Source organism: Quercus robur, chromosome 8 (assembly GCF_932294415.1).
Source record: "Quercus robur chromosome 8, dhQueRobu3.1, whole genome shotgun sequence".
Taxonomy (NCBI): Eukaryota; Viridiplantae; Streptophyta; class Magnoliopsida; order Fagales; family Fagaceae; genus Quercus; species Quercus robur.
The window spans coordinates 6,169,932-6,184,221 of record NC_065541.1 but is presented as its reverse complement, the minus strand read 5'-3'; the positions used below and the strand labels follow the sequence as shown (position 1 = coordinate 6,184,221).

The 14,290-nt window shown below is 32.7% G+C and overlaps 2 protein-coding genes across 39 annotated transcripts in view; both read left to right on the top strand.

Annotated features, from left to right (window-relative positions):
• Positions 1-13,948, top strand: part of LOC126694329 (serine/threonine-protein kinase ZRK1-like) — a 54,074-nt gene extending 40,126 nt beyond the window's left edge. Inside the window, exon 4 of one of the 3 annotated variants that reach the window (XR_007645730.1) lies at positions 13,701-13,948. The gene's annotated coding sequence lies outside the window, so the exon portion shown is untranslated. Of the gene's footprint in view, positions 1-8,438; positions 9,291-13,700 lie in introns of those variants that run through there. The other 2 variants (XR_007645731.1, XR_007645732.1) reach the window with 2 other exon arrangements.
• Positions 1-14,290, top strand: part of LOC126694325 (non-functional pseudokinase ZRK2-like) — a 114,118-nt gene that overhangs the window by 6,344 nt on the left and 93,484 nt on the right. For 4 of the 36 annotated variants that reach the window (XM_050390528.1, XM_050390523.1, XM_050390525.1 and 1 more), the window contains exon 1: positions 5,950-6,119. The exons of 7 other annotated variants lie outside the window; for them this stretch is intronic. Coding sequence is in view for 12 of the 29 variants with exons in the window: in XM_050390550.1 (XP_050246507.1) it covers positions 6,938-7,313; positions 7,623-7,779 (533 nt within the window). In the remaining 17 variants the exon portion in view is untranslated. Of the gene's footprint in view, positions 1-5,949; positions 6,632-6,937; positions 7,314-7,622; positions 7,988-8,414; positions 8,667-9,518; positions 9,628-12,775; positions 12,881-13,011; positions 13,147-13,676; positions 13,822-14,290 lie in introns of those variants that run through there. 25 more of the 36 variants (XR_007645724.1, XR_007645717.1, XR_007645725.1 and 22 more) reach the window with 19 other exon arrangements.

Sequence of the window (14,290 nt, the reverse complement as noted above, 5' to 3'; positions counted from 1 at the left end):
GGATAGTTTCAAATTTAACCCACCAAAACAAAGCTATTGAATGGTATGTTTCACAAGGTTTTCAGTTCAATACTGTTAGGATAGTTTCAAAAGCAAATGAATGGTAATGGCTACAAATTTTTCACAACTTCAATAGTCATCCCTCTACTCCCTTGCAACTTTCCCTGCTCCTTGACTCAAGCTAAGGCATACTTTACAGCTAGCATTTCAGTAGATAATTAGAAATTCCTCCATTTCTCAATATCAGACAGATAAACAAGTTCATAATCTATTGCATTTCACAAATCATCCCCTAAAGGTCTTCTATCACTATTGCTTAATTAATTTAACTTAAAAAAAAAAAAAAAAAAAACACATTTTTTCCTGGTGAAATTAGCATAGTTCCATAGATAAATGTCATCCAAATACCCCAAACAAACCACATGGTTAGGTAGGATGAAATATAAGCAAAACTAGCTTTCTGTATGAAAAATGAAACAAAAAGGAAAAGGGCCAAACCATAAGTGAAGAACGGCTCTTTATGTAGTCTCACTTTACCTTAAACCCCAATATTCACCGTCAGTGATTCATTTCTTAACTCAATCATCGATCAAATGGGCATCTAATAATCCACAATTCAGAGCCAACAAATTATTGCTATTTACTCGTGCAAACAAAAGGCATAACCAAATTCTAGAGACAAAAACAAAACAAAACAAATTTTCAACTTGAATTAAGATAAGGAAAAAAAAAAACATACCCAGAATTGAAATGATATTGAAAAAGCTAAAAAAACCCAAAAATTTAGAGTCAAAATGAGAAAGAAAAAAAAAAGAAAAAGAAAAGAGAGACCCAATATCGAATACAAATTGATAAGACTAAAAAAAATATTAAGAGTAAAGAGAATTGAAGAAATCTCACAGGTCGATGATAGATATCCATTTGAGAGTGGAGTAGACAAAATCTAGGTCATTAGGTTTGAATGAGTTATTGACGAAGCACACGACCCGAGAGAATGAGTCCTTCTCTCTCTTGGGCCATTGGTGGTGAAGCCAAGCATTGCAAAGATGCATCGTTTAGTATTTTTAAGTAAAAGAAGGATCACCCACTAGGTTTTCAGTTTGAGAGAGAAGACACGAGAGAGAGAACATTAGTTTGTTTGTCTGTGTATTCTTGCTTTTATATATTACCTACTTAACCGGTAACTGGTTTTTCATTAAAAATAAATAAACAGTCAGGATACAAATGTGCAAAATCTATGGCTAAAGAGGGTACCGTTCCCTCCTAAAAATACAGGGGTACGGTAGAATGACCCAATATATTATGAGATATTAAAAATTGGTTTAATAGCTTCACTGCAAATTTGTAGCCTTCTTAAGGTGAGATTATTATTATTATTTTAAATCATGAAACCAAAAATAAATGCAAAATAGTAACGGGACCATGAAAATCAACTAATTTGTGCTGTGTTCATATATTTCATACTATGAAATAAAAGTATACTCAACTCTCTGATTGTCTTCCACTCATCGATAGTGCAACGTTAAGACATAGTGTGGGCAAGTGTATATGCATGTGTCTTATAGATGATTTAAAATTAAACCATGGTAGAATATGACTTTATATTGCGCACCAAATATTCTCTCTACTTATATACCAAAAACAAAAACTAACTAACAAAATTACCTAAACCTAAATCATATTTAAGCCCCTAATTTAAAAAGAAAAAATGATTACCTGTAGGGGTTTTGGTGTCTTGATGGTGGTGGGAGGCTAATATAACGAAGGTGGTGACCCCTCAGATTCCTCCTTTTCTCTCTTTCAAATGTTTTGTTAATTTCAGGTCTTTTATTTTGGTAATATATAGTGAAATGGTGCCTTTTATTTAACAATCTACAAAATTTTTGTGTCTCCCTGTCTCTCTCTAGAGTCTTATCTTGTTAGTTATTACTATTAGTCCTTACTCTTTCTTTTTCTTTTTTTAAATAAATATTAAAACAGTGGATATGCTAAAAGACATGAAGAATAGTGAAATGTGTGGTGTAAGCTTAGACAATTAATGAGATATTAATGAGATAACAGTAAAATAAGATAATGTGAACTTTTGGGTAACAATTAAAAAAAAAAAAAAAAAGCTTAATGAAAGAGGTAAAAAAAGGCTAAATGCAAAATTTGAGTGCCACTTGGCAGGACCTCATGCACTCTCGCATGAGGTCTTTGAGAGAGACATTTTGTAACAACTTTTATTCTACAATATTCCTCCAAAAAAAAATTTTTTACTCATTTCTTGAACTAAATAATTATAATGGTTATGTATGTGTGCAATTTATAATTGTTGTTTCACTACATATTTAAAGCCTTCTCAAGGTAAGATTATTATTTTTTTAAAAAAAATTATAAAACCAAAAAAAAATGCAAAAGAGTAACATGACCATGAAAATCAAATAATTTGTGTTGTGTTCACATATTAAATACTATGAAATAAAAGTATGCCATTTTGGATATACACCACTGTAAGTTTCTTTAAAAAAACCTTCTCTCCTCTCCTCGTGTGTGTGTGTGTGTGTTAAAAATATTTAGTATTCTCAAAAGAAAAAATAGTGGGTTAATCTCACATTGGAAAATGAGTGTGAGTAAAAGAGGTTTAAAGCCTGTGCTGTGTATCCAAGAGTTAGGCCCTTTTGGATATACATCACTGTCAGTTTCTTTAAAAAAACCTTCTCCCCTCTCCCCATGTGTGTGTGTATGTGTTAAAAATACTTAGTATTCTAAAAAAAAAAAAAAAAAAAAAAAAAAAAAAAAAAACCTCTCTTATTGTCTTCCACTCATTGATAGTGCGACATTAAAACATGGTGTGGGCAAGTGTGTATGCACGTGTCTTATAGATGGTTTAAAATCATGGTAGAATATGGCTTTACATTGTGCACCAAATATTCTTTCTACTTATATACCCAAAACAAAAATTATCCAACCAAACTACCCAAACCTAAATCATATTTAATCCTCTAATTTAAAAAAGAAAAAAAAAACCCGTAGGGGTTTCGGCGTTTTGATGGTGGTGGGAGGTCAATATGATGGAGGCAACAACCCCTTAGATTTCTCTTTTTCTCTCTTTCAAATGTTTTGTCAGTGTCAAGTCTTTTATAGTGAAACAATGCATTTTGATTTTGTAGTGAAATAATGCATTTTATTTAACAATCCACAATATTTTTGTGACTCCCTATCTCCCTCCAAGGCCTTATCTGGTTAGTAATTACTATTAGTCCTTAATTATTATTTTTTTTCTTTTTTTAAAAAATATTAAAATGGTGGGTATGCTAAAAGACATGAAAAAGAGAGAAATGTGTGATGTAATCTTAAGCAATTATTGAGAGACTAATGAGATAACAGTAAAATAAGTTAATGTAAACTTTTGGGTAACAGTAAAAAAATGCTAAATGCAAAATTAGAGCTCACTTGGCAAAACCTCATGCACTCCCGCATGAGATCTTTGCTTATATATATATATTGATGATTATTCCTTTATAACTCCTAATCACTAATCAACATGAGTCTCAAAAAACTTTATGATAGGACTTTATCATACATACAAAATAAGCACAGATTTTTTTTATTATTATTATTTTTTAAGGATATTGCTATTGTGTTCATCCTTATAAGAATATAAGCATAGATTAAATTTTCATTATTTTTGACATTTTTTCTTTGATTCCTTTATAATTTATATATTGTGTTAGTTTAAATGAATTTTTTTCTCAAGCTTTCAGAGGATGGACTTTAGATAAGATGTTCAACTTTTATACGCCAAGCATTGATTGTAAGTCTTGTACATGGAACAAATAGAGATAAGAAATTAAGAATATGGTCCATTTTGGTTGGCCTTAATTAGCTTGATTTGTCTAGACATCAATTTTCTCTCTTACCAAAAGTCCGACTTATTTTAGGCGGAAGTTTCCTTGATTATTACTTGTATACAAAATTCCAAGATTAGTAAATTGGAATAGGTCTTTACTAACCTAACCAATTGGAATAAGATGAAATTTCTTCCCATTCACACTAAACGTTGTGTACACTCCAAATTTTTTTTGTATCTCATAATGATATGTTGTTGATAGGTGTCATCCAAGTCCAACATGATTGAGAGTTGTAATTGAGACTATGGTCCAGAAGCTTTACTATTCAATACTTTGCAAGAAAAATTAAACACTCATTTGATGTAACAGGAGACTATGGAATTTGACAATGTATACATTGGGGTTTGTTCTTGATGTTGTGAAATTGCTATAGGTACTAAAAACTCTAGTTTGATTAGTTGGCAAGTCATGTTCTTTAATCGTGAAAAGTTTACAATGAAAAACTTTTATATTCCTACAATAAAAGTTTTGGAGAGAAAATTGTTAGCCCCCTCATCCCATGGACCCCCCCCCCCCCCTATTTATAAAAAGAAAAAATGGTCCAATATTCCTAAGTGTGACTTAGTTACATGGAATTTTTGTGCAATTGTGCCTAGATTTCTTTTAAAAATTTAATTATAATTTTAAACTCTAATTTGGTGATTTTTATATGATTTTTGTAGTTTGATTTTGATTCAGTAAAAACATATTAGCCAAAAGAAACGAAGGTAGAGCTATTAAAGAAATTTGTACTTTTAGTTTTGCAATTACAAATGGCTAATACTGCATTGTCATTTGTGGTTGTGGTATGAATAAGCAGTATGTTGTTTGGGCGACTGATTGAGGCAAAACAATTAACCATATTAAAAGGGATTAGCAACTTTTTCTTTCTCCTTTACCATTTGTGGTATGTATATGCATTTTTCACATATGCTCAAGTGAAGTACCCATTAGGATTTCCCTTAATTATGATAAACATATTAATGAAAGAATATATTTACTTATGCATTTTATGAGTTTTATTTTATATAAATGTATTTCATAAAATTAACAAAATCTATCATAAAACCCTTCATTGTATTTTTTAAAATCACTACATAAAAATGAAAGAATATATTTACTACCAAACAGGCCTATTTATTTTTCAAGTTTGTAAAATATAAAGTTAATAAGAGATGAATAATTATTTATTATATAAAATGATAGTTTGGATTTTCTCTATTTTGAGATATTTTGCACTTTTAAATTATTCACTCGACAGAGGTTATGATCTATAATAAATGATAGTCAATTAACTCAAAGTTTGGCTTTCATGTTAAAAACTTTAAATTTTGGCGTTCATATTAAAAATAAACAGAGTGTGTAATTCAATAAAGAGATTTGCAATGTATTAATTCAACAAATGTTTATATATATATATATATATATGGGATTTGAGACCAAAAAAAAAAAAAAAAAAAGCAAACAAACAAACAAATTTTTTGAGGACAATACCTTTTCGATTTCGATATTTTGATCGTATTTAAAATTTATTCTTTTAAGTTTTTATGACTTCATTTTGGTCTATATATTTTTTAAACTTCTTGTCATTTTGGTCTTTATTATCATCTCACTTACAAAAAATGCCTAAATAATAAATGAATTACTACTAGTTTAAATTACTTTTTTTTTAAAGTGAAATGCTGTCAGGATCAAAATATTGGTAAGTTTAAAAAATATAAGAACCATAATAAAATTATTAAAAAAATTGAGAACCAAATTTAAAACATGACCAAAATAGAGTCAAAAAAGGTATTTTCAACCCAAAAAAAAAAAAAAAAAAGGCAAATCTGAAATCTCATAGAAGCCGGTGGCGGTCTCCCAAGTCGACAAAGTGACATGCTGTCAGGATCAAAATATTGGTAAGTTTAAAAAATATAAGAACCATAATAAAATTATTAAAAAAATTGAGAACCAAATTTAAAACATGACCAAAATAGAGGCAAAAAAGGTATTTTCAACCCAAAAAAAAAAAAGAAAAAAAAAAGGCAAATCTGAAATATCATAGAAGCCGGTGTCCCAAGTCAACAATCGCTATGTTTGGCATTGAAAGGCTAATGTGAAAAGCAAAAGCTGCACTTTCCTTTTGAAATTCCCAAAAAAAAAAAAAAAAAATGCAAATAGAGGAAGGACGTTCCATCCCTCGCTAGCAGTAGCAGAGTAGTAGTATTAGATTTAGAGCAGAAACAAAAGAGAGCAAGGAAGGACGTTCCACATTCAAGCTATTAATATTATGCGCTGGAGTTGGTTCACCGATCATTTCTTTAATAAAAGAAAGCAAAGAGAGGAAAGAGCGTTTTATGAGAATGGAAGCCTGTTACTTGAGAAGCTGATTGCCTCTTGCAATGCCAAGCCTATTCCCATCCGTACCTTCTCCCCTCAACAGCTCCGCCAAGCAACCAACAACTTTTCTTCTGAAAAGCTGGTATTGGAGTTCTCTATTTGGTACGAGGGTTCTCTTGAAGGAGGAATTGTTCTCATTAAGTGTTCTTTTGTTCGCAATGCCAAGCCTTTTCCCATCCGTACCTTCTCCCCTCAACAACTCCGCCAAGCAACCAACAATTATCCTGCTCAACATCTGGGAATTTATTGGTACAAGGGTTCTCTTGAAGGACGAATTGTTCTCATTAAGCGTTTAGGTTTTTGGACCGATAAAGCCATCAATGCTTTAGTGATTTCTGCACAAATGAGTGGTCACAGCAATGTATTAAAGCCCATAGGTTGTTGTCTCCACACTCGAATCCCCATTTTGGTGTTTGAATTTGCCGCCAATGGTTTCCTTTCTGATCGAATTTATGTCTCCCGTGTTACTGAACTACAACATCAGCCGATGGTGTGGGAGAGAAGGTTAAAGATTGCAAGGCAGATTGCTCATGCTCTTTCTTATCTCCATACTGCCTTCCCTAGACCTGTCATCCACATGGCTATCTCCATGCGCTGTATCTTTTTAGATGAAAATGATGTTCCCAAATTGTCCAGCTTTGATTATTCTGTATCAATTCCCGAAGGTGAAGCTGACGTGGAAGGTTTTGATGGCATTCGATATTTAGGTTTCTGCGCCCCCGAGTTTAAAGCAACAGGCAAGGTAACTGAGAAAGCTGATGTATATGATTTTGGTCGGTTTCTTCTAGAACTTTTAACTGGAGAGGATTCTTATAAAATATCCCGATTGACAATTGGTAAAGATTCTAGTTTAGTAGCATACATACATAACAGTGCTCAAGGTAGTTGCATAAACGAGATTGTGGACCCTGCAATCTTGGCTGAAGATGGGGATGGATGTGCTAGTTTAGAGCATCAATTACAAGCTGTGGTGGACCTTGCCTTGACATGTACAGAGGAAGATCCACAAACAAGGCCAACTATGGTTGATGTCACCAAACAACTCAGACGGATTGAGAGGTTCGTTCCGTCAGTAATTATTTACTCACTTGATTTCATCCAATCATATGTTATAGATAAACAGATTCACATTATTGCATATCCAAATGATTTAGGCATGACAACAAACAAAATTTACTCGATTTTCAAACAAATGGCCATGGACGGAATTTAGAAAAGTTAAAAAAGCTAATTTGATGGAGAGCCATTTAATGACATTATTAAATCCCCATTGCTACTAAGAAGCAGGCCTAATAAACTGGTATGCATCTTAAGTAATAAAGGAGAATTCTAAATGAGATCAGCTAATGGTATTTTGCAATCACACAGGTTCACACAAACGGGTGAAGAGCTTGGGGGAAATTTGCAGAATTTAAAGCTTCTTGAGAGTGTTGAAGAGCATGGTTCTGCATCATTGAAAAGGAACGCTTCTAGTGATGAAATCCAAGCAGTGAACGAAGCCTCTGAAAGGCCTCTTGAAGTTTAATTGTGATGCAACTGAATGATGACAAAGCTTGTATGGCAGTTTTAACCTGTCATTGGGAAGGTAAATTAAAAGTTTGGTGGGCCATGAAAATTCTGTGGGTTTCACCAATAGCAGTAGTAGTTCAGGCTATTTTTTTGGAGCATTTAATCCTATGTGGTTCACTCTATGGTTATTGCTTTAAATCATGGCAAACTCACCCTTAATTTTATGTCGTTAGCACTATGGTAGTTGCCTTTTATCATCAAACCAAGACATCAATGGATGTCTTTTTGGTGAAGAGAGGATTTGATTCCAGTCCCCTATTCGATAACAAGAGACTTTACCAATCGAGTCAACTGGAACCCACATTTTCTTTTTATTTGAATGGCTATGGTTTTAGGGACATGGGTGATGATGGGTGTGGTGGGGTTTTTGATGATCTAACTCAAAGTGCAAAATGGGTTATAATTAAAGACTTTAGCTTTAATATATTTTTTACCCATTTGGCTATGTTATTTGTCAAGTGAGGAACTAAATCAAGTACATGCGTTTAAGGTTTCGTGGGTTCAAAAACATTGGGTACATGTGTAACTTACCAATAAAAAGAAAAATAAAAGTGTTAAAGATTTAGATACTCTTGTTGATTTCTGGGGAAGTTATCATTATGGCAGACCCTTAAGGTATGTATTGATGCTATAAGAACTGGAGGATAGGTTGTTATTGGCAAAGGGGTTTGATAATTGTTCTTTTGTTTGAATAAAAGGAATGCAAACTAAGTAGTTCAAGGTCTTAGTAACTGGCTATGTATAGTGGTTTGTTGGGGGAAAAAAAGACTTCTGTACTGTTTAATTGGTTTGTAAATTTTCTTTTTCCAGATTATATATGATTTCTCAATTTAGTTTGGCAAACCTTCTGATGGAACTCTGCTAGAGAAATATAGTTGCATAGGGCTGCTTGAACTTTGTACAGTAGTGGAGAGATACATCAAAGAAAAAACTCTAGGTCACACACTCACACTAACTCATTTAATGTGCAAAAACTCTAATCCAATTGCCCTGGGTATCAATCTATGCTAAGATAGATATTTGGCATTGTAAAACATATCCAGATGCCTTATCCCACAATCACAAAGGATTGTCACAATAGGACCAATACAGTTTGCCAAAAAAGCAAGTGTTGTTGGTTCAAACACTAGGCCCCCTGATGATGGAGGATTGAGAAATCAAGTGATGTTTGAGAATAAAAAATAAATTTCCAAGAAATTCCTTTCCAAAAAAATAAATTTCCAGGCAATTGCTTTCCAATTAAGCTTCAGGAGGCCTTCCAATTCCAAAAAAATAAATTTCCAGGCAATTGCTTTCCAATTAAGCTTCAGGAGGCCTCTGGAAGGCCTCCTAAAGCTTAATTGTGATGCAATTGAGTGATTACAGAGCTTCTATGCTGTTTAGTTGGCTTGTAAATTTCAATTATGATGCAAGTAAAATGGAATTTTATTAATGAATTATAATATGTGGTAACAATAATATTCTCAATGTTGAAGACTTCAACTAGCTTTCGCTAATTGATTGATAACAATGGAAATCTGGAATGGTATGCTCATTTAGACAAGCAAAGCATTGTGTCCTTTTGTCCTTTCAATATAATTTACATTTTATGAATAAGAGGAGAGTGGAATTGGTTAATCATGCGATGGATTCACATTATTGCATGTCCAAGTGTTTTAGGCATGTCAACAGGCATAACTACTTAGTTGATTTCAGAATATTTCCTGATTCACGACGTCTCAAAGGTTGTCATTCAAGAACTGAGTTGATTTCAAAAGGCTTCAAGCAAGATTAGTATACATTATACAATGTATATATCCTTCTGGTAAGCTGGAACTTAGTCTGGCAGATTTATTTCCACCTGACAGTGGTTTTAATTGTTGATGAGAATTTGGGTAGGAAAAAACATATACACTATTGCCCCACAATTGATCATAATAACTGGTATATCTGCATTAACTCATTCAATTTCTCTTGGAAAAATGATATCAATCATCCCGAGATACAGCTCTGAAAGAAAAAACATATTGATGTCCCAAAAATAATGAACCAAAAATTGTCAACATGAAGATTATTTTTGGTTTTCTGGATTTATGTCAACATGTCAACGTGAGGGAAGCATCACAAGAGCAATGTTTTTTGCTTACATGCATGCGCTGGGCTATAGTTGGCAGTATATTACACAAAAATGTCAGATCTTCTGTTAATATATATGGTTGTTTGCAAAGCTTATTCTGAATTATGCTTGAACTTCCTGTCAAATTGGAGACTTTTATGTCCTAGGCTGAGTTTATAATTGTTTCAATAACCCATTTCCACATATTTGTTACTAATTCATGTCCCTGTACTTCATTTAGTGGGTTTAGTAGATTGACCATAAATCTTTCAGCTTTGTTTGCACATACACCTTACATTAGGATGAATGGAACTCCAGGTGTATGAGCTTGGTCCTTTGAAGTTGATAAACTACCTGATGTTCATAACACTAATGTATTTTCTGAATTTGTTTCTTGTGTCTTGGGGTCACATGTGATTCTCGTGTGATTAATCATTGACGGGGTTATCTTTTCACAAGGACAATTTGTTTCATCCATTGCTGTGCTTTTTAGCTTGCACTTTTTCCTAAGCAATTAAATGAATTATACATAATTTACTATATATGTATATGTTGCTGAGAAACTGTGGGAAAGAAGAGGAAAGTTTTTGTATTTTTTTTATATTGGGTTTTCTGGATTTATGTCTACATGTCTTGACGTGATTATTCAATTATGCTATTGTGTTATGAGTGTTGTATTTCATTTGAAAATTATTGGTTTCACCATGCTTTTTTTTTTTATTACATTAACACGCCACAACCAAAACTGCAGGCAACAATTAGTTTCACTATGCATGGTTTTTGGTGATGGCGTTGCAATTGGATGTGTTAGTGTATAGTTGTTGATGCGCAGGGCTTGTGATTTGGATTTGGATTTGTGGGTCTTGTTGATTTTTATTGGTGGAGTTATGAGTTTGGTGTTGCATGAATATTTGGAATTGGGCATGTTTGTATTGTGTGATTTCTCATTTTTGGACTGCATTGTGTTAAAGTTTTTCTTTTTAACCCATCAGTGTTAAATTGGGTATGTGTGGGCATTAGAGGTTTAACAAAGAAATGTATTTAGTATTTGACTTTGTCTCAGGAGCTGTCTGCACATTTCAAATTGCAGAAAAGTTTTGTTCTGAAAAGAAATGTAGAGAAGCTGAAATACTTTAAGGGGTTTTCTTTAGACATTAGAGTTGAAGAGATTAAATTGTTGTATGAGAAAGATGACCATATCTAATGTTTCAAAAATGTCTTTTACTTAGCCAATAAAAGAATTTCTTATCTATTGATATAGCTAAATCATGGAACCTGGGAAAAAAAAAATAGGGACCTGAAATCAGAAGTTATATTTTACTTAAAATTTATGAAGGGAATGAGTATATGCCTAAAAAGTTGTTTTAGTTGTTGTCATGAAAAAGAAATTGAGAATATGTGGCCTACTGATTTGATATCTTCATTCCCGATGTTATTATGTTTATTTGATGGGAATAACTATAAAAATGTTAAATGAGTTTCCATTCTAATGAACATGGGTGAATATAGTTAGCTGAGGATTAAGTTGTCAGTGTGAGGGAAACATCACAAAAGCAATGTTTCTTACTTACATGTATGCACTGAGCTATAGGTGGCACTATATTACACATAAATGTCAGATCATTTGTTAATATATGGTTATTTGCAATGCAATTATGCTTAAGTTTCCTGTCAAAGTGGAGACTGTTATGTCCCTGTAAGAGTTTATTATTGTTTCAATGGGCCATTTCCACATATCTTTTTACTAACTCATTTCCTGTAGTTCATTTAGTGGGTTTAGTAGATTGACCATAAATTAGACTTAGTGATCTTTAAGCTTTGTTTGCGCATACATCTTACATTAGGATGATTGGAACTCCATGTGTATGAGCTTGGTCCTTTGAAGTTTATAACTATCTAATGTTCATAACTCTAATGTATGTTTCTGAATTTGTTTGTTGTGTCTTGTCACACATGATGATTATTATGTGATTAATCATTGACGGGCTAATTTTTCACAAGGACAATTTGTTTCATCCATTCCTGTGCTTTTTCGCTTTCACTGTTTCCTAAGCAATTAAATGAATTATACATTATTTACTATATATGTATATGTTGTTGCCCATTTTTTTTTTTTTATGTTGATATGGTTATGCAGTCTCTGTCTTTCCATCTTTTAGAAGACATAGTAAGAATATGAGTAATTATTCAGTAGAGAATGCTATGAGTAGAGGATTCAGTGAGTATAGAACGTAATGCCTTTCATGTGGCACTTGATAAATTTGGAGTCTTTGTAGTCTTTGAATTGCTCTAATTTGAAGTTGAGTTTGATATGTCTTAATTGTTAAAATCTCATTTATCCTGTTTACCAATTGAAGAATAGTAAATGTTAAGTTTCTTTCTTTGGCATAAGTATTGTTCATTTTGATGGGAGTAATATGCAGCCTTCTCACAGGCCATACTTGATGAATTGACATGTAACTAATTGGTGGACTGTTTGTGGTCTGCAAGAGTGGAAGGTGTAACATCTATCGCTGTCTCAAGGAACAATGTCTTTAGTTGTGTCATTACTTGTTACATCATTAGTAATTATCATATTGGAGAGAGTGTTTTCATCTTGTTATAATATCCCTTGTAGTTTGTATTCACAGATTGATTTCGTAGTTTAACCTTATATGTTAGTGTAATAGTGAGTAGATGTGATGGTAATTCTCATCTTGATGAATATGTTCTTTCACTTTTCGGTGACTTGTTTTTGTGACTGATCAAATTTAAAAAAAAATGGGTTCGTGTGGGTGTCATCAGCATTAACTTCTCTAAATTTTTTTAGGTGTCTCTTATTGTGCTTACATTAATCTATGTCCTTTATATGCATCAGACACTGATGGATTCGTGATTCCAAGCCTGGAAATAGGAGACTTAGATCGGAGTAAAACTGATGTTTTAGAAGTAGAAGCCTCAAAACCTCCTTCTCCAAAGGTCAGTCTCAAGAATCCTACACTATTCATTACAAAAGAAAAGGAAAAAAAAAAAAAAAATAGTTTGTAGATTATGGGACTACTTATGCATTTAAGTCTGTATTTTAAAATCTGTGTTTTTTTTTCACTTTTGCAGACCAAAAAAGAAGAGAATATCTACCTAGCAGCAATTATAAGCTTTCCTGGACCTTGGCTTGACATGTACAAAGGAAGATCCACAAAGAAGGCCAACTATGGTGGATGTCACCAAACAACTCAGGCGGATTGAGAGGTTTGTTCCATCACTAATTATTTACTCACTTGATTTCATCCAATCATATGTTATACATAAACAGATTCACATTATTGCATATCCATATGATTTAGGCATGACAACAAACAAAATTTACTCACTTGATTTTCAAACAAATGGCCATGGATGGAATTTAGAAAAGTTAAAAATGCTAATTTGATGGAGAGCCATTTAATGACATTATGAAATCCCCATTGCTACTAAGAAGCAGGCCTAATAAATTGGTATGCATCTTAAGTAATAAAGGAGAATTCTCTATGAGATCAGCTAATGGTATTTCGCAATCACACAAGTTCACACAAACGGGTGAAGAGCTTGGGGGAAATTTGCAGAATTTAAAGCTTCTTGAGAGTTTTGAAGAGCATGCTTCTGCATCATTGAAAAGGAATGCTTCTAGTGATGAAATCCAAGTAGTGAATGAAGCCTCTGAAAGGCCTCTTGAAGTTTAATTGTGATGCAACTGAATGATGACAGAACTTGTATGGCAGTTTTAACTTGTGATTGGGAAGTTATCATTATGGCAGACCCTTAAGGTATGTATTGATGCTATAAGAACTGGAGGATAGGTTGTTATTGGCAAAGGAGTTTGATAATTGTTCTTTTGTTTGAAAAAAAGGAATGCAAACTAAGTAGTTCATGGTCTTAGTAACTGGCTATGTATAGTGGTTTCTTAAGGGGAAAAAAGACTTTTGCATTGTTTAGTTGGTTTGTAAATTTTCTTTTTCCAGAATATATATGATTTCTCAATTTAGTTTGACAAACCTTTTTCTTTTTGCAAAATAGTCTTAAATTTTAATCATTCATGTGAATTTGAGTTGAGAATTCATTAAATAAATTATTGCTCCACAATTGATCTTCTAATTGGTATAATTGCAGTTAACACCTTCCCTTTGAATGAGATAAATATTGTTGTCCTAAAAAGTATGAAACAAAAATGTCTTTATCCTAACAAATAGAGATCTGCTTAATCCTTCTCTACTTTTACTGCTCCAGTTCATTGTTATCCTCTTAAATTCAAAAGGCACCTTCTGATGGAACTCTGTTGGAGAAATATAGTTGCATAGGGCTGCTTGAACTTTGTACACTAGTGGAGAGATACATCAAAGAAAAAACTTGAGTGGTG